Source organism: Gouania willdenowi, chromosome 14, assembly GCF_900634775.1.
Source record: "Gouania willdenowi chromosome 14, fGouWil2.1, whole genome shotgun sequence".
NCBI lineage: Eukaryota > Metazoa > Chordata > Actinopteri > Blenniiformes > Gobiesocidae > Gouania > Gouania willdenowi.
In genome coordinates this window covers 12748040-12771775 of record NC_041057.1, presented here as the reverse complement: position 1 = coordinate 12771775, position 23736 = coordinate 12748040, and the positions used below count along the sequence as shown (strand labels likewise).

The 23736-nt window shown below is 37.1% G+C and overlaps 1 protein-coding gene across 1 annotated transcript; it reads right to left on the bottom strand.

Moving 5' to 3' along the window:
- Nucleotides 1-2419: 2419 nt before the first annotated feature.
- ubtd2 (ubiquitin domain containing 2) lies at nucleotides 2420-17259 on the bottom strand. The gene is made up of 3 exons (XM_028466946.1): nucleotides 17100-17259; nucleotides 11546-11782; nucleotides 2420-3682 (listed from the first exon to the last, which is right to left on the bottom strand). The coding sequence occupies exons 1-3, from the start codon at nucleotides 17167-17169 to the stop codon at nucleotides 3168-3170; spliced, it is 822 nt and encodes a 273-aa protein (XP_028322747.1). The 5' UTR covers nucleotides 17170-17259; the 3' UTR covers nucleotides 2420-3167.
- Nucleotides 17260-23736: the final 6477 nt, after the last annotated feature.

Below are 23736 nucleotides of genomic sequence, written 5' to 3'. Positions count from 1 at the left end.
ATTTATGCTGCACAGAAGCAGAAGAGGGAAAAATCCCAGTGTGAAGAGGAAGTGGTTGGTCGTGCGTGTTTGTGTGCACAAAGGTGGATGTGTGATTGAATACCTGAGAAAAAAGTGCACTGATGATAATACATCATAAGCCTGGAATTAGACACAAACCCCAAAGGGAGATTGAATGAGAACCTTAAACATTAACAGTAACTACTTAAACACCGTTATGATTGTTGATCATCCATCTAAATGCTGGATTCCTTATTGAGGAGTAAAACTTGTGTGGTAAAAAAAGGGAACTAATACTAGATTATAAAAGAAAGTGTATGCACTGCACAGACCATTGATGGGGAAGCGAAGGCAACAAAAGAGACAGAAACCACGGGGAAGAGGAACTGGAAAGATTTAAGTGTTTCCTTGTGAAAATACGTGATGATGTGTGATTGTGTCACTGAAAATTGGACAGATACCAGTGGACAATGATCACAGGAGTTTTTTGGAATACAAATGAAAACAAAAACGTAAAAGTAATAGAGAACTGGGGAGCCACATGGAGCAGCCACTGAATGTACAGAGCCTTTCCAAAAAAATTAGAATATCATGGAAAAGTTGTTTAATTTCCATAATTCCATTCAAAAAGTTAAACTTTCATAGATTATAGATTCAGGGCCCACAATTTAAACGATTTCAAGTGTTTATTTGTGTATTTTTACATTATTTGGGCTTCCAGCTCATAAAACCCACGGAAACAGAAATTAGAAAAATTAGAATACTGTGAAGAAATCACCATTTACTTCTTAGTTTTTGCTTCTCCTCACCCTTTTCTCTCTCTTCTGGGCGACTGTGGCTCAGGTGGTAGAGGGTCGTCTTCTGATCGAGAGGTTGGGGGTTCGATCCCAGTAACCTGACTATGTGTCGAAGTGTCCTTGGGCAAGACACTGAACCCTAATTTGCTCCCAGTGGTCGACTTGCGCCTTGCATGGCAGTCCTGTCCCATTGGTGTGTGAATGTGAGAGTGATTGGGTGAATGAGCTGATATGTAAAGCGCTTTGAGACTGCTTCAGTGTGGTGATAAAGCGCTATATAAAATCAAGTCCATTTACCATTTACCATTCTGTTTCATGTGTCTTGACGCTGGTGCTGGCGGTTTCTGTTCAATGGTTCACGGCTCAACTAGTCTGGGACACTCGGACGGTCTATCTCTCTATCTTGTTTTTCTTCCCACTGTTTTTCTTCCCGCTTATACTTGTTCATGTGGATTTGTTTGTTTGTTTTTTACCTTTTTATTACAAATTTTATATTTTGAAAGCGCTTCGAGATGACTTTTGTTGTAATTGGAGCTATATAAATAAAGTTGACTTGAATTGAATTGAACAAGTGATAAAGGCTACAACTCAACTGGAGTGGGCTTTACACCAATAAGCCATCCCATCACAACCACTGACAGATGCTTGGAAGTCAATATTTCTCAAATCACCACTGTTTCATTAAATGCCCCAAAATATGTAGAATACCTGATGTGCACGCGACCTTTGCATTGTGTAAAAGACTCAAAAACATGAACAACTTCAGACAATAAAGTTTAAAGGGATTTATCGCCGGAAACTCTCTATTGTTTTTGGGCCTCTAATGAGAACTGAATATCTAATACCACACTGACCTTTAAACCACATCCACATGGAAGTGAACGTACAGCTTGACCTTTTATGTTTAACGGCTTTCGTGCAGCTCTGCAGGTTTCCAACTTCCTCCATTTACGTGAGTTACAGACAGATGGCTTGTTAGCCTGGAGTCAGGCTGAAGTTTCCTCTTCATTGCATCACTAGTTGAATGATGTTTATTTGCTTTCATACTGGTAATGCCATTTGGTAGAATGACTTTAAAAGTCATTGCTTAAAGTGCTTTTAGAATGCTGCTTTGCACCATTGTGTTTTTAGACTGTATCGTTTTAGACAGACTGTAGTCCTGTCTGGTTTATATGGAGGCACTTCTAAGAACTTTTCATTGAGGATTTGATTGTAAAACCCCAGCCTTGAAATTATCCACTTACATGAAGTTCCGCTTGCTTTCGAGCCGTAAACTTCTGCATTCACGCACCACTGGTGACAGAGCTGCTAAAAAAGGAGCTAGTCCTTTGTTGAAAGCTGCTTGGGGTTAAGTGATAAATTTGGCAAGCCAAGAATTACATTTTTGGAACAACAACAAAAAAAAAACCCCAGATCATTCCTTAGCAATCTAGGAACACAGATGGCAATAAACGTGTTGTATTTAATGAAGGGTGCCCTCTGTCATGGCTGTTTCCACTTGAGAAACTTCAGACAAAGCATGGGTGTCCTGTTTGTGTGTTGAATTAGACAAAGAAATTTTACATTGTGAAATTTTTCAAACCAATCCATAAGAGAGAGACAAAGAAACACAAGCAAACAAGTGATTTTACTTAAAAACATTCTATTTTTAATCAAAATATGCAACTGTGTATCTGATTTCAATTATTTCTGCACATGAAAAGCCTTGGCTTGTGTCTTGAACAATTATGAACTCCCCACCCCCACACACACAGGCTGATGACTCAATGTTAATTACATGATTGTTTTGATTGTTCCGTGAAGCAGACTGAAAGTATCTAATCCAGCAGCATTTGGTGAAATTATCTGATCATGCTCCCTTACTGCACACTTTTCACATTAGTGAGGAAATACCTCTTTGCTACGAGAAAGTGTCCAAGCTTTTCCTCAGGATTACCGGAGTATTGTCTTGACGCACTGACCTAAACCTTGGTTTTCATTTAAAAATAACCCCAACATTTGATTTATTAATGTGTTGGATCTTCTTAACTGTCTGTAGTAAATCTATGTGAAGATTGTGTTTTGATAATGTGTATACAACCCTGTAGCCTCATAACAGAAGGCCTTCTGTTAGGCAGAATTTGCTCGGATACTAAAACACAGAAACATTCAAACTTCAGTGTTTCTAAGAACACCCTTTGAGCAGACAAAAGTTGTTTTTTTTTTTGCCATTTTGGTTTCCATAGGAACAGTTAAAAAGACTTCAAAAGGTCAAAATTTCAATTTGTAAAACTAAAATGTTGGAGTCTTTTCTCTGTACAAGAGTCTCATTGGGAAGAGTCAGTGCTCATATTTCCTGTTTCACAACACCAGTTTGCCAGATTGGGTTAGTCAGTTCTCCACTGGTGTGGGCTCTTGCAGCGGTGCTTCCACTCCTTCCACCACCACAGGCCCCGGCGTCTCTTCTGGTGTGTGTCCTGGTGTTGTTACGGGCTCTGGCGGCGGGCGCTGGCTGAGAATAACTTGCACTATATAGTCCCTGGAGATGTTGAGCTGATCCAAGCGCAGCCTGTCTGTTAGCGGTCGACCGGAGAAAAACCAGCGTTGGGTGGCGGCGGCCACGCCCTCCTGGGTCTGCAGGCGACGCTTCATCATGCCAACTGTGTCCGAGGAACGGACCGTCAGGCGGAGGTCGCGACCCGTGGAGAGTCGGAGTCGAAGCTGGCACTCGCCTCCTGAGCCCGGATCGCCGGCGCTGCCCGAGGACGGGTCAGCCGCTGAGGAGTCCGGATCCGAACCGTCAGGCTCATCGGAACGCTCCTCGATCATGTTGACAGGAGGGGAAAGGCAGTAAACTGGCAACTGGTATCGATTACCCAGTTCATCATAACACTCAGTCAGAGCTCCTGGAGGAGTGGAAAGAAAAGTTTGAGTAAATATGGTCAAATTCACTGAAACATTGTCCCATTACTTTAGGTTAGCTATAGATCTAATGATCTAAAGCAGAACTACTCAACTAATATTCGAGAAGGTCTAGTAAGCACAAATGTCTTGAAGCAAAGATCAAGAACAGTGGTTCCCAAACTTTTGCCAGTCCCGGACCCCTTCAGACATGAAACCTAAAGCCATGTACCCCCTACATCTGCACACTTATAAAACATAATAATGTATGTAAAATTTGTCTCTGAATTGTACCTTTCCTGTTGAGGAATAATATATGATTAAAAAAATCTGTAAGGACACAAGTAAAATATCTTATTCAGAATTACAACTTGTTTGCTTTATTTAAAGGACCTATATCGTGCTAAATTAACTTTTTTGAGCTTTTAACTTTGTTACAATGTTAATTCCTTATAAAAAAAACTCCCAAATTATTATTGGGCTTCCTTCCTGCATCTCTGAGAAATCCGCACTAATCCTGCTCTCTGAGCTGCTGCTCTGCCCTCTTCTGAAAAACAAGCGGTCCCGCCCCCTCCAAGAAGTGCCTGTTGTAGGTGTAAGTACCAGATGCAAGTATATCCAACTGCAGCAGTGGGTAAAGTACAAGCAACACTCCCTACAAACCACACCCACACGAGCAATTTTTCAATGCGCTAAGCAGTTCCATTTTTAGTATCAGTTATATGGCCTCGTATCGCCTTTGACTTGATCTGCCGTGTTTGTGACACAATTCGACGCAGCGGTTGGACAAAATAAATGATTATTACCTTGAATGCACTATTCCTGTAGTTAATAGAGATGAGGAGGAGAAGAAAGTGACTTAGCAGCTTAACACTCCGGTGGTTGAAGCAGCAGCAGCAGTTGAAGTACACACACAGCCTGAAGCGCTGAGACAGACTCACAATCACAATAGCCGCTTAAATATCCATGTGTTTCACTGTAATGTGCAGTTTTTGGCTGAAAACAATAAAAACAGTGTGTGGATAGTAAAAAGAAAATTGCTTTGGTGATCACTGATCTCCCTTGCTAGTGCGAGGCATGAAGTCAGCGTCTACAGACACGCCTACTCATGAATAGGCATAAGTAGGCCCCAGAAAGTCACTTTTCAGATGGCTAAAACTCTAAAAAAAAACAGGCGAGTTTAGGAAAATAAACCTCAAATACTATGTTGTTGGGGTTCTCAGACCAAATGGAGACGGGTGAAAAATAGCATGATGATTTAGGACCTTTAATTAATTAGCTTATTGGTATTTTCAGTGAGAAACAATCTCTTATTTTGGAAAACAAATCTACCAATTTAATATATAACAGTAATACAACATATTCATCACCCTGACACTGAGAAATACAACTAGCTCCAACCAGGAGAAGGGTGAGGTTGGGATTTGCTCTTTTTTTAAAAAAAGTGAAATGCAGTGTTTCTCTGTTTCTCTTTTTGTCTGTAATTTGTGGCAATGCATGGAGGCTCCTGACTGCTGGTATATTTAGATTTTAGTTTTTTATGTTGTCACGCTGTTTTTAATTTTCATTCAAATTGCCTCCGATGACAATTTGCATACCCCTATGGGTATCTGTATCTCACTTTTGGAACCGAAGGTCTAGAAAATAAGAAAATCATTTTGTGTCATTTTCTTCTGAATCCCTCCCTTCCTCCAACTCCATCATCTGTTTCTTTTACTTTTTTTCCCCAGAATGTAATCCTTATTCTCTTTTTTCCAGTGATACTATCCTCTATATCTCTCGTCTGAGTTGCAATGTTTTCTGACGGCAATGCACAATCAAAGCCTTACGCAACTGAAGTGAACAATAGAGTAACATCAACATTTTGGTTTTCATCCTATCAAAGGATTTCTGATCACATCCACTCTTTCAAAAACTGCAATTCTGAACTGAAAGTTACTTTACAATTCATGAAATAGAGAACTGAAAATCAAACTGAACAGAAAACTCAGGCTGTGGGGGTGGAAGCAGGTGAGAAGCAAATCTCGTGGCGGGGGTACGACTATGAACGAAGAAATTCCTCTGACCAACTGTGATTCATTGAAAGTAGAGAGAGATGGTGGAGGGAGGGGGAATAAAATATAGAGAAAAGGTCATTTTGTTCCATAAACAGAAACTTGGTTTGTGATGGGGTGGAGGGTTGCTAGGGGGCCTTAGAGGGGGATTTTAACATGAATGATTATCACTGCATTTATGAGTGAAAATGTTAAGTTGAAGTTTTATGGAAGTAATTTTCATCACTGGCTTTGTTTCCATTGATTATACGACTCAGGAGTTCTACAAATCACACAACTCCTCCTAATAGTTTTTCCAATTGGTATTAAAATGAGGTCATGATACCGCAGTGCATTATGAGAGCTGAATTCTAAAGACAAAAGCTTCTTTCTAGTGTTTTTCCGAACACGTCCCTCTTACGTCTGCACATCGTTTCATGGTATCCAATGAAGCGCTCGAGACCAACTGTGAGTTTTGTGGTAGCAGAGACGAGGACGAGTCAGCTGAAGTCTACAGGATGCTGCTCGTTGCTCTCGATGACAGCTGTTTCGGTCAAAGTGACGACCTTAAAGCAAGGCTGGGGGTCGATAAACATTGAGAGCAGTGGATTTAAGAGAGAGAAGAGAGAGAGAGAGAGAGAGAGAGCTCCACATAGATGGTTTGAAGAGGATCTTTGCTAGTTCGTCACCATAGGTTGCTGTAGTTGCAATCACAAAAATGCTATGCTTCAGTGAATATTAGGCATTAATAATCCCTTAAAATACAATACTGAAATTGATTGATTTTATTTTGAACATGAACATAGCAGTGTATCGACCAAATACCAAATAATAAATCAAACAAAGCAAAGAGAGAACAAATGGTACAAAATCCTGCTTGTGAAGTCTGTACATGTTTGAAAAGGAGGAGGAAGTATAAACTTATATGATTGAACCTTTTGTAATATCTAGTACTATACATATAATCTTCTTATAATATACACCTATTTACACTATAAATATACATTATGAGTGATTTTTACATTTAATATAGCATTTTGTTTTGTTTTTTTTTGCTGGAAAAAATTGTATATTTTGCTTTGGATGATGAAGCCTAATAAATAACTTCTTAAAACATACTTTTATCGGAGATCCTTCCCTGATTTTCAGTAACTTCTAACTTGTTTTTATGTTTCTGTTTTTTTAAACTGTTTTAATCTCTGACCTAAACTTTTTATTTTGTAATGTGTATTTAGTTTATTATAAGGCATTATTGACACATTTATATATATATATATATATATATCTATATATATATATATATCTATATACGTATATAATTTATGTAATCCACTATACATTAATCTATCCACACATGTACATACACCTATTTACAATTTTATCCCTTTCACACTTATGCTTCGAGAAGATAAACTTTATGTATTTATGTTTAAATTGCTTTAAATTCAGATATTTTTTTTATTTCAACACACAAATTGTTCCATAACCTGGTATGGCTTACCTTTTCTTTGTTGACCGAAAGTTCATTTTGTCTCGTAAGTTGAAAGAAAAGGTGTGTTTGTATAATTGGAGGTTATACTTTTTAATATCAAACAATGTGGCTTTACAGCTGTTCAGAGTATTTTCATTTATCTTCAAACCTGCTTAATTCAAATAGGACTGCAGTGAAAAAGAAACAAACAAAAGAAACATGTTTTTTGCAGCATTTTATAATATTTGAGGATACATTTAGAAAATATATTTTTTCTCCGGTAAAACTGAGTCCAATTGTGATCCACATTGAATTGTCCACTTCTTAACTTGGGAAATCCAGAGTCTATCCAAAGCTAACAATCATATATGATGGTAGAAACTAGGGATGTCAAGAGAAAAGCTTCACTTTAAGGAGTAACTGTTCACCAGAATAGCACGAGACAGCTTGTTTAGGCCTGCCACTATTCTCCCATTCCATTCTTTCCATTGCTTAGTGATTAAGACAGGCAGGTATCGTTCCAGAGCCCTCAGGCCTGAAGGCTGAACTCATTGATTCACTCGGTAATTCTTTTGGAACAGCCACCTGGAGATTAAGGAGTTTTAAAACTATAATAAAAAAATAATTATTTAGATTATACAAGTTTAGTTTAATGTTGTGATTTTATTTTATCTACCTACGTAATTTGTAGCCATCCATCCATCTATCAGCATTACCTCAGGCCAGCTGAAACGTCATATTTGGAAATCACAAAACTTTCAGATGAGCTACAAAGAGAAAAATGTGGAAGTGACTAAAAGCCACCGTCATAAGAATAACTTTCAGGAGTCAAATATCAGTCATCTGGCAGTACGGAATCTGAATTTCAGTCTGTGTCTCAACAATGATTCACCTCTCTGGATGGCCCCGCCTCTGTGTTTGTCTTTCAGCTGCAGAATGCTAATGGTTACCAGGTGGTGCTGATCTCTCTGGCTGTGGGAATTCTTTGAAAAACAAATGCTTCTACTGAGAGGGAGAGCCTTGCCTGATATGTCACAGATTATTCTAATGATTAATACAAAACATTGTTTGGTATTGTAATTTGTGTGGACATAAATCTAAAAAAAAAAAATCACATTCATAAAGATTTGATTCTTGTATAAAACATAATAAAATAGGAACAGCTTCTTCCTATAATCCCCAAACCGGACACTGAAAACCAGGCCAACAGATGCATCAGTACTGATGGAGAGAGTTCCATGATGAATTTAGTGGTTCTTCACTACAACAGTAATGGACAGCATTTGAACTGAGGCCATTAAACCATTAAAACAATACATGCTTTTTGTACTGAGAGTGTTTATCTACCACTTTAATTCAGACTGAAATGCAATTAACGGAATAAGGAAAGAACTTCAGTGATCTAGAGAGTTTTGACATGATGCCACATTGTACTCAGCTTAAAAAAATTGAAAAGGAAATCATATTTTTTACTGATGTTTATTTATTTATTTGTCTGTTTGCAGGTTTATTTTTTAAATACTTAATGGATTTTTGACAACATTTCAACCAAAGATAGATTTTACGGCATAGAAGGGGATCTGGAGAAATTCTAGATCAGTTTAAAAAACAATTTAAAAATCACTATATCTCATCATTGGTGAAATTTCAAAAATTCTAATGTGGGTTTGTAATTAACTGATTTTTATGAAATTTTACAGAGTTATGTCGGGTGTAGGATGTAAAAATTAATCGTGAGGCAGTTAAAAATTGATTCAAATGTGTCATGGTTCACATCGATACTGAAATGGAATCGCAGTACTTTGTTTAAACAGCAGAGGGCGCTATCTATTTAGAATTTGAAATTTAGGACGCACCACTGTGTTTTAAATCAGAAGTGTGGAAGCTTGGCTTCCCCCAGACAAAATGAAAGAGGTGAGAAAGAAAGAACATGTGAAATCCAAGGTAAGAGGGGCACAGAGAGGAAAGGGAGAAACAAGAGAGAGACAATGAAAGCCATAGTTTATTTATATTATTTCTTTGATATGGGATTTGTTTTAAAGTCCAATTGTTAAGGCACAAAATACATTTTCAGTTGCACTTTTAAAAAGAAAATGAACTATTATGCAGTTTTGCATAGTTTACGGTAGAGCCAGAATTTCAATGAATAGGCTTTTTCTTCATTTGTACTATTTATTTATTTATTTCATTCAGGATTTATTTTTAATGAAATGGCATTGTTTTGCATAGGTAATCAAGAGATTATTTTGACAATGAAAGATAAAAGAAAATAGTACAATATATATATATTTTTTTTCCGACAGTCTCATTTTGCAAAATAAATCATGAGAGAATTGTATTGTGAACCCAGTATCGTGAATCGAATCGTATCGGGAGTTGAGTGAATTGTTACATCCCCAGTCGGGTGGGTTCCTTAATTATCCCAATGAGTTTTGTCAAGGTCGGGTCGGATCCGGATTGCGATTTTCCCCCAAAAAATGCGGGTGCCCATACTTTTAGACCTACTATATCGTTATTAATAGAGACAGACATTTCTTACAAGCCTTTGGAGTGTGAATGATCATGGTACCATGATCAGGGTCACTGATCCAGATAACTGGATATCTGGAGCAAATATCTGCCAAAAAAAGATGTTTGGTGCTGCGTGCTCTTCTTTGATATATATTATTTTTAAATTTAAAATGTTTACCTGCAGATACTGAAGTCCAGCGCATTAAATCACAACCAACCAATCAAAAGTAAACTTTAAAGGTCCTGATGCAGTAAAAGCACGAAACAAGAGTCGTGGCCTGGTAACTTAGCTAGACAGCAGTACTGGAGGAATTAAGTGCTGATGTCAGTTCTGGAGATTCTACAGCTGTAAGCCAGCAGGCTCTGACCTGACCTTAGAAAACCCACTGAGAGAGAAAGAGCAGGACTACATGGAGTATAAAGTTAGATATGTCCTTCTTTTCTCCTTATTCATAATTTATGATCCACTCCTTTGGATTGAGCACATTCAAATATTATTTTAGGGAACCTAAAGGGGTACAATGTAATGATACCCTACATACTGTCTGATAGCTCACAATTCCAAATGTCCCCAAAAATTGGCAAAAGAACACAATTTCTTTCCTTGACCTAGATAACACATTACTCAAGTTGTTACAATTGCAATTATGAAGATATGACGCACGGCCCAGTAGGAGCCTGCTCATCCTGCTAATGATCAATGAGTGGGTTGGAGTTGCTGCGTCAATGTGATAAACTGTTTTTGTACTGTTACACTGTGATTACTTCATTGTGTTCTTCTTCATGGGGATTAAGAACACGCCCTTCTTTCCCTTATTATTTATTGATTACCTCTTCATTGTCTACTTCTAGTCAAAACTCTGATATGTGGTCATTGAGATTCACTCAGAGGCTCTTTGAAGGCAATTAAATGTGGACTGGATAACTTTGTTGCTTGGAACCATTTCCATCTACGCTAAAGATCGATTAGAGCCAAGACAGAACAACAGAAAAGCCATCCAACTTAAAGAAATTGGTGGTAGAGTTTTCCTCCTGTTTTGGAAACTTCTAGACAAGTTTAAAAGTGAAAGTTGCAGCCTGGGCTGGGTTTACTGCATCGTTTAGGGTATTCCGTGACAGTTCCGGTCAATCTGCTCATACAGTATGTGGGAGCAATAATAAACGTCATTTTAAAATGGCATTCAAACCTAACCATAATTATCTCCAAATTTGAGAGCAGTACCTCAATGTTAATTCTAAATATTTTACAATGGGAAACACTTGCTCTGAAACTTTTGAACACAACTGTAACCATGCACTGTAAACCCGGACGTTCAAAGTCATTAAATAGATTAAGTAGTTTATTCTCAAAGTTATAGAAAAGGTTTGACTATCTTAATTATGTCAAGTTGGTGTAACATGTTCTTCCTTGTTGGGTAACTTTAACTAATATTTTTTGAATAAATGGAACTCTATTTGTTTATAAGTAAGAATAACTTAAAAACACAACTTAAAGCTGCACTGCTTGAATCTTGAACCATGACAGAGGGGCATGGCTGAATTCGAACCGGAAATCCCATCCCCCACTCTGATAATCCCTCCAGTCTCTGTTCTGGAAAATTTTGACTTTTAAGTTAATCATCTCATCAATAATTTGGAATTCTGGTAACTTATTTGAATTTACAGTGTGTGATTGACATTTTTCCTCTGTTATGTTCACAGTCGTTGCATCTTCTTTTTCTACAAATTCTTAAAAATTGAAAAATTACGAGAAACTTTCCGAACCGAAACTGTGTCGAGATTTCGTTTTGGCAATTTTGACGTGAATCTCTAACACAAGGAGTTGATTAGATGATACGGTGCATCTGTCTTACCGTGTGGCAGTGTGATGCTAGCCCCGTCTAGGATGGCCTGAGCCAGCAGGTGGTCATTGCTTTCAAAGGCGCTAGCTGCAGCCCGCAGCGCATCCCAGATCTCCTTCCGGCCCTCAAATGCTGGCGCCGTATCCCAGAACTCATCCCTCTTGCTGCGCAGCTGGCCTTCGGTCATTGGGTAGTCACTTTTCCATTTAGGTCGTTCTCTCTTCAGGGGCTGATTACGCCCAAGAGCCACTGGGATGGAGGGATAAAGACAGGAGGACAGGGTGGGGAAAGAAGTTGAGGAAACAAATGGTAAATGATACTGTCAGAGATGAAGAACAAAGGCGTTAATGGAGAATAGTGATAGACAGAGGAACAGTGTAATAGTGAACATTTTAAAATTCAAGTTAAAGACACTCTTACTTTCTGCTATGTATGATTGAAGGGGAGATTTTTAATCGTGTTAATGTTGATTTCATGTTTTTACTGCTGATTTTAATGTTCTTATTGGTTTTTAAGCTGTGGAATGTTTTATAAATAAGTTGATAAATAAGGTGTAACAGATAGAAGTCAAAATAAGAGAGAGCAAGAAGGAAAAGATGGGAATTATAATTTTATATAACATATTAAGACAAAAACCTGAAACTAAATACCTTTTTAGGTACATGAGCCCAGATTTAAAAATAATGATGGCCACATGGTCAAAAATTCTACAAAAATAATACAATAAATGTTCTCTAGCAGTTTATTTTTATTCTAAATGGATTAAATTGGATTAGAAATTATTCAGAAAAATCATGATAATAGTATCTAAAAAAAAATTATCAATTTTTTTAAGCTAATGTTATAGATATTATATATAAAATACAAAAATGTGTGACTAGTGGACTATTCAAACAGCCATTGCTTGTTACTAAAACAAAATTGTGTCTCAATGTGACTTCAAATCAGTAATTAGAGGAATACATTTCAAAGTCTGCATCTAACAAATGACGGATATTAACAGATTATTACACAGACTTATGGCTCCAGTTGTGACACAATAGGCTCCTCAGGCACAAAGTGAACCAAAGTGGGGCTAAAATCTAACAAAGCTCCATCTGCAGCAGATCCACTGATGAGGAACACCATCTGGATCACTGCTGTAGGGAACATCAGGTACAGGACGTGTGTGTGCAGCACAGACACAGACAAAATCAAGGTGTTGAGTTGCACTGGCTGCTGGTACACATGTACCGTACTTACTGTGATGGTCAAAACAACAGAGTCATGAACTCACTGTTAGCAGTAAACAAGACTTCTATCTGGCCCAGTCACGAACACTTATTTTTTATTTTGTTTTTTTTAGGATCTGCGTACATCCCACTCTGGCTCACTTGCGGACTCACAGAAATGTCCATTGTTTTTAAACGAAAAGCGAAATTGTGCTTAAACTAGTTAGATCTGGTTATGATTTGTGCTAATGTTGGGAAAAAAACAATGAAATGACCAAACCAATACTTTGCTCTTTTCTCTCACAACAGCACATCATTTCAATCCTACAAACACTGAGTGCTTTGAGAAAACAAAAAAATCTTAAGTTGAGGATGAATTTTGACATAAAACTATAGGTCAGTGGTTCCCAAACTTTTCCCAGTCCAGTACCCCTTCAACCATTTAACCTGAAGCCATGTACCCCCTACCACGGCTGCACACTTAAAAAACACAATAATGTAATGCTGTGTTTTTCAACCTTGGGGTCGTGACTCGTGACCCCATGTGGGGTCCCTTGAAATGTCTAATAATTTATTATTAAAAAAATACTGATCAAAAATGTATTTTTTTTCTTCATTTAAATATTTGAATTTAATCTAATTGTGATTTTATTCCTTAATATTGCGATTGCGATTATTTTTTCCAGGGCCTCCTGTCATGTATTTTTCAATGAACACAAGCAATAAATCAATCTGTTTCATAATAAACAATTTCAGTCTATTTAAACTTTAAATAAATATATAATATACATTTTAAAGCACAGATTACAACAATAAAGCAAACAAATCTGTGGCTTTACCTCTCCAGCATATCTAACTAACTTCATGTTTCATGCACTTCTTAAACACTCCGAACTTAACAGAACAGTCTATAAATAAATAAAATAAACAGATATATATATATATATATAAAATAAAACTTACTGAGATCCAGTCAGTAACATCACACATACTATAGAAATAATCTGCTTTAACCAATTGGACATTTTTTAGGGTAAATCAAACTCCCAACAAACTTAAAATAAATTATTACTAAAAAAAAAAAAAAATAAATAGAAATCTTAAACAACTGTTCTATATTTCCACTTTCTCAACAATAAATCTTGTTCATAGAAAATGCAGTATATATATATATATATATATATAAATACATATATATATATATATATATATATGTGTAATATCTGAGCTGGTGCATCTGGTCACTTTTTGCACTAATCCTGGCAACAAGAAGAAAAAAGTATCTGGAGACGCAAAACATTTGTGATATTAAAAGAAATCGGGTCACGACCAAAAAAAGTAGGGACCACTGACGTAATGTCATATACAATATAGCCCTACAGTGAAAATTGTCTCGGAATTGGACCTATCCTGTTGAAGAATAATATATAATTATGTACAGTATGTATGTAGTCGTCCAGCTGTAGTACACCCTTAAAAAGAATAATAATGTGTAACCATGGGTGGTCTTACATTGGCTTATGTGTAATTTGTGGCAATGCATGGAGGACTACTGGTCAATTTATATTCTAGTTTCATTTTCATGTACTCCCTATGACAATTTGCGTACCCCACTTTGGGAACCTAGGCTGTAGGTAGAAGTTTAAACTTTCTAACCGGCCTGGATAGAGTGGCAAAAAAAAGTCCCTTGGTCTTAAACTTCACTCCGTTTACGTAAAGATGATGACTACACCCTGCGTTTTGCTTTTTGAGCAAAATTAACGAGTAAAATGAAGAGTGAATTAAGAGAAAGCAAGAATTATCTCAGCACCCACAAACATCCCGTGGCCCACCCTCCACTCCCCTCCCTATTTCAGGCTGTAATTAAAATAAACAAGTGGCCAGACTTCGTCACACTCAACAAAACAGGAAATGGCACTATAAAGTAGAATACCACATAACAACTTCATTAAAGTCTTTATTTAAAAAAAGGGATTCTCGCTAAGGCACAAACCACTCAGGAGTCGTAACAGATCTCTATTTCCCTGTGGATATTTATAAATAAAGAAATATCTATTCATGACAGTAGTCTAATCAGTCTATTGATAACATTATTTAAAATGATCTACCAAAGAGGAAATGACCAAAAACAAACTTTAGAAAAAAGAAAAGATAGCTTTAGTTAATCACAGTTCAACCGTGATGTCTTTAAACCTTGGCATTTAATGGCCAAAAATCTGAGTTTTTCAAAGACAATCAGGGTCAAGTCTGTAATACTATCAAACTGCCCTAAAAACATCTAATACACATGCACTAGAGAGATATTTTAAAGCAGATTAGGTGCTGGTTTGATACTTGTTTTTTTAAGTACCAGTAAGCAAACTGCTTTTTCATCTAAAGAACTACAAAATACAAATTAATTAATATTTTAGGCCAGGCTACCGGACGCAAAACGCCACACACTTTGTTCTTGTTGTTGTGTACACTAGTTAAAATCGCTACTCCTCTGTTATTTGTGAACGAATTGGGCTGAAATTTGGTAGCTAAGGATGTGTACGCATCGATGCTCGGAGCCCAATATTTGATTTGGTGCCCCAAAAAAAAAGAAAAAAAAAGAAAGTCGATTTCTCATTTATTTGCGAGTCAAATATTACGATGGTTGGTGGAACCGAATCATTGGCAAATACCAATATATAAATGGGGCCCATTACCCCGTACGTGTCAGGAGGGCGCCAGGGGGTTCCCATTTTACAACTGCTCCTCCTTTAATCGGGCTGTAATTTGACATGGATATTCTATAAGCGGATGTCAAGAGCCTCTCAGAGACCTTTGTTGAACCAAGTCATTTGACCGAATTCTCTGGAACGTGGTACATACTATTCGGTGCCGAGACGTTCCACGGGCCCGGCCGTAGTTCAGCCGAACCTGTTAAAAATAATCTATCTTATGAAACCTTTAAATAGTCAAACATCATTTTCTTGAACTTATTTTCTTAGCGTCTCTCTTTTCTAGTAAAAACCAAATGATAGGAATTGTTTTGGGTTCATGAAGGATAAAGATGTGGCCTCTTATGTTGAAAGATATCTTCTAGCAACCCTGGCCTGTCAGCTTCCAGTTAGACTCATGGCCTTGGGTTTATATGCCTGATGTGTTTACAACAAGCTGAAGAATAGCATTTAATTGAGTTGACAGTGAAGTCATCTTACAGCCTGTGGTTCACCAGTAAAGGGGGTGTTATTTTTAAAGGGAGGGTGGAGGAAGTGGGATATGAGCTCAGTTGTATAACAACAACAAAACAAAACAATACTTACCCCATCATACTGTATGTATAAACACTGAATATTTGCAAATATCATGAAAAATGACCTTTATGCATAACATTCACATGTAGTTACAATTATGTTTTCAATTACCCATGTTTAATTACAATTCAAATACAATAACAGTGACCAGCATTTTTCCAATTATAATTCAATTACAATTTCTGAGCCTGAAATAAATAACCTAACACAAGTTAACCTTCCTCTTGTGTTAGTTTTCTGTTAGCATATCTTATGATAGCAGGTTATGTTTGACCCATATCTTAAATCAGCTGTCAAACACACAAAAATACATTTTGTATCACATATTTTTTTTATGTGTGTGTCAGTATACCCCTCAATTTATATATTTTTAAAATGTTAAAAGTTAAGAAAGCTTGATATATATATAAACTCAATTACAAGTCAATTTGAATACGATTAAGACAGCAACAGTTTAAAAAATAAAATACATTACAAATTATAATTACGCCATAATTGTAATTAATTGCCCCCAACCCTGAATCTATGTTACTCTAGGGCTCACAACTCATTTGAGCTCGTTTCCATTCTGCAGCACTTTTTAAAGTTTTGCCTCCACTGTGCCATAAATGCTCCACAACAAGCAACAACAGTACAGGAGTCCCGTGAACGCAGCATGAGCCAGGCTCACCGTGGGGCCAGTATTGGAGACAGTCCAGCAGAAAGTCCAGTCTGTGAGCCCCGTACTGCGAGCCCACTGCTGTATCTGACCTATATTTGTTATGCATGGAGCTAGCAGGCTAACTAGCTGCGTTTTAGCCGACTAGCTTCAGACAACCGTACAGAACAAAGGGAGGCAGCGGCATGCTGGAGATATGTCCCGGTGCGTTAAGCAGCGAGTAGGCGAGCCGTCGTTACCCTTATTAAAAAGCCCGCGAAGCGGCGGCGGACACCCAGCGAGGCTGCCGAGCTGCCTGCACATCCGTCTGGCTCGCATACAGAGGGAAGAGGACCCTCTATCGGGCTGAAAGCTGCCAGGAAGCCCTTCTGAGAACCGAGCGTGAGGCTGTAGGAAGACGAGCCCCGTTCACTCACCTCCAGTGCCGTCCGAGTTCTCGTTGAGGCTGCCCGAGGAGTCGTGGTGGCTCCCGACACAGCCACCCATGGGTGTTCCGGCAGAGCAGCCCGGGCTCGGTAGCTTCACCCCCCGGCCCGCTGCTACAGCTACATCCACTGCCCCCCCTCTTTGCCTACCCCCTCCTCTCTCTCTCTCTCTCTCTCTCTCCCTCGCCCTCTCTCTCTCCATCCTCCTCCTCCTCCTCCATGGAGGGACGGAGGTTCACATCGTTACAAGGTGACCGGGACCAGAGAGGTGCTCTGTCCATGAATAAATAAGGATTTACAGGGAAGAGGCCAATCAAATGTTCATGTGAGACTTCAGACACGTGAGCACTCTGACACATCTGCTGTCACATTAGGTGAGAATAAACTCTGTGCTGTCAAAAAGCTTCACCTCACCCTGTCCTCGAATGTCACAGACATTAATCATGATGGTCCACACGAGAACATCATGTTCTAAAGCAGGGGTCACCAACAACAGGTAGAGCTGCACAATTAATCACATTTTAATTGTGGTTGTGATTTTGTTTTCCACGATTAAATTAACCTGATCGTCGGCAATATTTACATTCAAAATAGGAGCTCTGCACTCTGTAATAGTTAGTTTGATAGTTTGTAACCGTACTGAGATTGTTAGACAATCTGAGCATGCAGCAGTCATGTACTACGATTGTACCCATGCTGGAATTGCCATGCGCAAATTTTCATACTGAGATTACAATGATATCTTAGTTCGTATTCACTTTAAAGCTGCTATATTCGGAGTTTCTGTGAAACGTCTTGATGTCCCGCCCTAAACAGCCTCACTGCCTCTTCCAATCTGTCAGAAGCCACGCCTCTACTTTTCGGCATGCGCATCGCGGAACATAATAAGGTCGATTCTGGATGAATTGATGTAGGTCTATGGGTCATCTAAGAGCCAAAATCATATTTACCTGTTTGCTGTCGTGACGCGTGGCCTTGTTTCCGTGCACAGTTCTGCATTTACTTTGATTGACAGTCTCAAAAACAGGAAGTCGAAGCCTATTGGCTGGGTGCACTCGGCGATCGTTTCCATTTGGATAGGACGAAGGCAGGACTTGTATACATTAATGTATATGTATGACCACCGGCAGTGGACCATAGCAAAAGACTACATTTTAAGTTAACATAAAATTGTTTCGAATAACCAAAAAACTTTTTTTTTTGGCATGTTGAAGGAATGGGTAATATCGTCAATGCCATCGACCAATCAGCATTGTGTTGCGAATGCGTGGAAGACTTTTGAGCTTTTTAATTGGTTTAAAGTGCAAGCGCTACTATCGAAACTGATCTGATTGACAGCTCACAGGCCACCAAGAAATGAGCTGTTGCTTTCAGGGTCTTTTCTGTCAGCGGCAACAGACCAGATTTCAATTTCTTAATAAACGGGACAAACGGGACTGGGTTTGGGGGAAATCGACGGGAACATGGGACATAACTCTGAAAACCGGGACTGTTCCGGGTAAATGGGGACGTCTGGTCACCCTAGTAATAGTGTATTTATTCAGTTAGCGTCTATATATTAAAGCAAGGAATCTCTGTGTGTATGTGTGTTTGTGCCTCAAATATCTCTGGTGTTCAGGGACAGACAGAGCTCATACTTGCTACATAGCTGCAGCTTGGTTCAAAGCTGTGCGACGTGCGATTTGTTTGGACTGAAATGGTCCATTTAATGAATATTTTCTTTTAAAAAGTCATCTTTTGCTAGAGCCTATAGTCACGTGTGCACTACAGCCCAGTGCGCACCCGAGCTAGCCAACACTGAGCGTGTTTGTGTGTGCATGCATCATTTTGGCTGTTTCTAAACTTTTTTTTTAGCAGCTTGCACATAGTCCCAGTGTGTGCATCCAGCCACCATCACCGCGGGCAGAGAGAGAGAGAGGGAGAGCGAGCGCACACACGCCCCCACCACACATAGGTATTTATAATAAAAACTACTAAATGAGGAAATAAAAACAAAAAAACAAAATATGTATACAAAAAGTACACAAAACAACAACACAAATGCACAAAAATATACAAAATGACTCCAGAAACAAACAAAATTACAACAAAAACCAACAAAATAATTGTAAATATACACAAAAAGGCTCCAAAAACACACAAAATGACTCCAAATCACATACATTACAGAAAAATATACCAAATGACAACACAAATCTGAAAATGAGTAAAAAACTAAATATTTATACACAAAATGACAACAGAATCACACTGAAATGGCAACAAAAAACAATAATTATACAAACACACAGAAAGTTACAAAAATACACACAATGACTCCAATAAACATACATTACAGCAAAATACACCAAACGATAAAAATTAGTTAAAAAAACGCCAAAAACAAACACATATATCATGTGCATGTCCCATAGAAATAAACCAGGGAAATCACACATGCTATTTTACTTTGCACCCACAAATAAACCCCTTTATGACACTACAGAGTACAGATTATGTACACCTCTTTGTACATCCAACCTTCAAACATACTCATTTGGCCATAATTGACAACTCTACTTAAGCTCCCACTATATGAATACATACAGTACTTCTGATGGGCACTGTACTAGTTTGGTAAATTTAAAAATTTTGGGTGTAATTACATATTTCTTCTATTTCCCTTTTAAAGCTTACATTTGCACTGTAGACTATATGTTTAAAAATGGTGCAATAAAAAGACAGATTTTTCCCTAATATGATAAATAATTGTAATTATAATAGTAATTACAATACTGTATTGATCAAAATAATTGTGATTATTATCATAATCGTGCAGCCCTATCAGGTAGCCCACATGGACCATAAGTGGTGTCCTCAGACCACTAGTAACCAATGAGCTTTGTCTAAATCTGATTTCCTTGCCAGGCTTCAAACTCACAAAGATTAATACAAGTAACAGAATTAAGTACACACTGCACTTGATGAGTTTTTGTATTAAATTAGACATCTTTAATAGTTTATTTTCACTAAGACACTGGGACAAATTTGTTTAAGTGTTGCAGATGGGATTTAGCTACAGATTGTGATAAGTTGTGGATCTGTGTAAATTGTACAAATGCTACATGTTTCATTATTAGTTTACACAGTTGCTAGTTGGTGGCTAGTAAAATAGGAAGATAAAGATTTCTGATGAAATGTAATGAAAATGAACCAATTGCATGAATTAAGAAAAAAATAAAGTGTTGCAGGTTGAAACATGTCCTACCTTTTTAATTAGTTGCTATTTTTCCTTATTATTTTAGCTTTAATTAAAGTGAAAGCAACCGTGATCATTTAGTATTTAAGAAGTTTATATCAAACTGGTAACTCGCAGTTACAGAAAGGTTGGTGACCCCTGTTCTAAAGTTTGGTTTTAATAGTGTTTAGGGCAGTGTTTTTCAACCTTGGGATTGTGACGTGACCCCATGTGGGGTCGCCTGAAGTGGCTAGTAATTGATTAAAAAACAACTCAATAAAATTATATTATTGTTTTTTTAATAATAATGATTATAATAGTTTTTAATTAATTATTAATAATAATAATAATAAATAAAATAATATTGTTATTTATAGTTATTCTTTACCACACACACAATCTCAAACAAAAGTATTCTATACGTTCACTTTCTCAAATATAACTAATCATGTGCACTATTCCTGGTTACTCTGTATTTGTAACACAGTATAACAAACATGATAAACCCACTGGTTTAGAACAAGACACATCTGACTTTATAATGTAGTAATTACACACTTATTGAAGAAATGTTTTCTGTCTGTTTTGTTCTATTTTTACACTAACAGACATCGAAAAGATCACGTCGAAAGAAAACGAGTGGATAATAAGGAAAGAAATGAACAGGACATCAGTCAAGCCGTCACATCTGTTTGGACAAACATCTAATCTGAATATAATGTCAAAATGGAGAGGTGAGATGATGAAAACACTCAATATTTGTCTTTAAAGTAGAAAATGAAATACTTTTGTGAATGCATCAGAATAAAAGGTTCCAGCAGTTTAAATATATATGACAGCAGATTTATGCCCTCCAGTTTTAATCCTAAACTTCAAAGCAAGTTAGAGCTGATTTGTTGTGAGATCAAACAGCTGTAGGCCAGATGTGTTCTGCGTGGAACATTCAATGTCATCAAGTCTTAAAGATGTGTTGGAGCTGGAATATTATTGGCTTTTACATTAAATAAGATCTCTTCCAATTTGGCAGAAATAGGCTTTTAAGGTTTCTGCCTCAATTTCCTCTATTGCGTCATCAATACTAACGCACAATCTACATTCGATACTACACCCGTTAACCTTCTCTGTCGTCCTCTTCCGTTCCTCAACTAACACGACAGTAATCTTTTTATTCATGCCGCTTGTGCCGTAAGACAAACAATGATTTGATCAGAATAATTCAATAGTTTTACTCAGAATGTGAAGATTTCTCTGTAATAAAACCTTGATATTCATGACTTTGTATGTTCATTACAAAGGAACAACATTTTTTATTAAAAAAAAAAAAAAAAAAAAAAAATACAGAAATGGCTCAGAAAACACTTAACAACAAATACAAAATGACTCCAAAAACACACTAAATAACTACAACTACAAAAAGGAGTCCAAAATCACAAAACAAAACACACACAGCCATCATTACAAAAACACACTAGACCAGTGGTTCCCAACCTTTCTTGTCTTGTGTACCCCTTGAGCCCTTTTGTCATACCACGAGTACCCCCTCACTCATACGTGTTCATGATTCTCCAAAAGTAGAACATAACACAACTGAATATTCAACGCCATCATTTTATTTCATCTTCATAAATTGAACAATTAACATTCAGGCATTATCTTCTTATTTAACTCAAATTAAACATGAAATTATGTTGCCTTCAAGGCAATAAAAATGATAAATATAATAAATATTATAGTAAATGTGTTATTAATTCTAATATATTATGATTGTATTGTTATTAAAGAAAACTAATTGTTGAAATTAGAAAAAAATAGGAAGAAATAAAAATAAGTAATATATGTAAATAAATAAAAAAACAAATAATTAACCTGCCTGTGTTATATATAGTTTTTATGACATTTACCACAAAAGGAGCATCTTTGAATATGTCCCCTTTAAACAGGCATTTAAATTTTAAAAACAAGTCACACGTACCATTTTATTAACGGAGCTTTGAAATGACTGAGAATATTTTTCATTATCTTGGAAATAAATTCTTAATTTTTTTCGACGGAAACACGGCACTAAACAACCACGAAAATGACTCCAAAAACAAAAATACACACACTGACTCCAAAAAACACAACAATCACTACAAAAACACACAAAAATGACTCCAAAAACACTAAACAAAAAAAAAAAGACTCCAAAAACACACAAGCCATTACTCCAAAAACACACTAAACAACAACAAAAATGACTCCGAAAACAAAAATACACACTGACCCCAAAAAAACACAGCAATTACTACAAAAAACATACAATAAATGACTCCAAAAACACACTAAACAACAACAAAAATGACTCCAAAAATACAAAGCAGCAACAAAAATACTGTACACAAAATTATTCAAAAAGCACAAAACAACAAAAACTACAACAATTACTCAAAACTCACATAAAGATGACTCCAAAAAAACACTAAAAAACACAACAAAACAACAACAACACTAAAGACAGCAGAAAGGTAAATGAAATAGTTCACCTTGGTTCAAAATGGAGTTTTGTTTTTTACTTTATATATACTGTATATATATATATATATATACATTTTATTACATGTTTACAACTTTCTTTCATTCTTTTTAATTTCCTGAGCTAATTACATCTTGGAAACAAGCTCCACGTATGTGTTTGAAGTAGTCCTGCATGTGTAATATTCCCATATAGCGGTGTGCGAGTTTAATGAATAAACAAACAGAAAAGAAGGAGAAAACCTTGGGGTGAACATTACAGTTCAAACACAACATGTTGCTTTGCAAAGTAAAATCCTGCAAATCTAGTTTCAAAGAGAAACTCAACCCTTGCTGTCTTATCGTCTCTTCTCCCAAACATCGACCTGGTCACTATCTTTCTATCTTTAGGAGTGCCCAAAGGAGACTTGGGTGTAATTTGACACACACACACTCACACACTCACACACACACATTCATTTGTAAACACCAAGACACACATACAAACCAGCAACAGGATAGGGTGGGTAATTTTACAACAAAGCTGTCTGGAATTACAATGAAGTTGTATCCCAAGGACCTGAGAGAAGACGTAAATGCATTCAGATGATACCATGTAAAACTATGTATAATAGAATGATATTTAACCAATTCTATATTTTCTCTATGATCAATAAAACATCCAAAACTGTGCTTAACTTGCATCACATCTTGAGCTCCTGTACGAATATGTGAGTTGCAGATGAATGACCTGAAACTCGCAGTGTGCCAGAAAAAGACACGAGTGTCTGTGGCGTCAATTAGAAGCTTCATTTCAGAGCTGATTGCTAACTGGTGCATTACAAGACGTCTCTGTAATCTGGGAAAAATGACCCACATTTACTGCTACAGACCTGAATATGCCTCCAAGCAGCACACGCT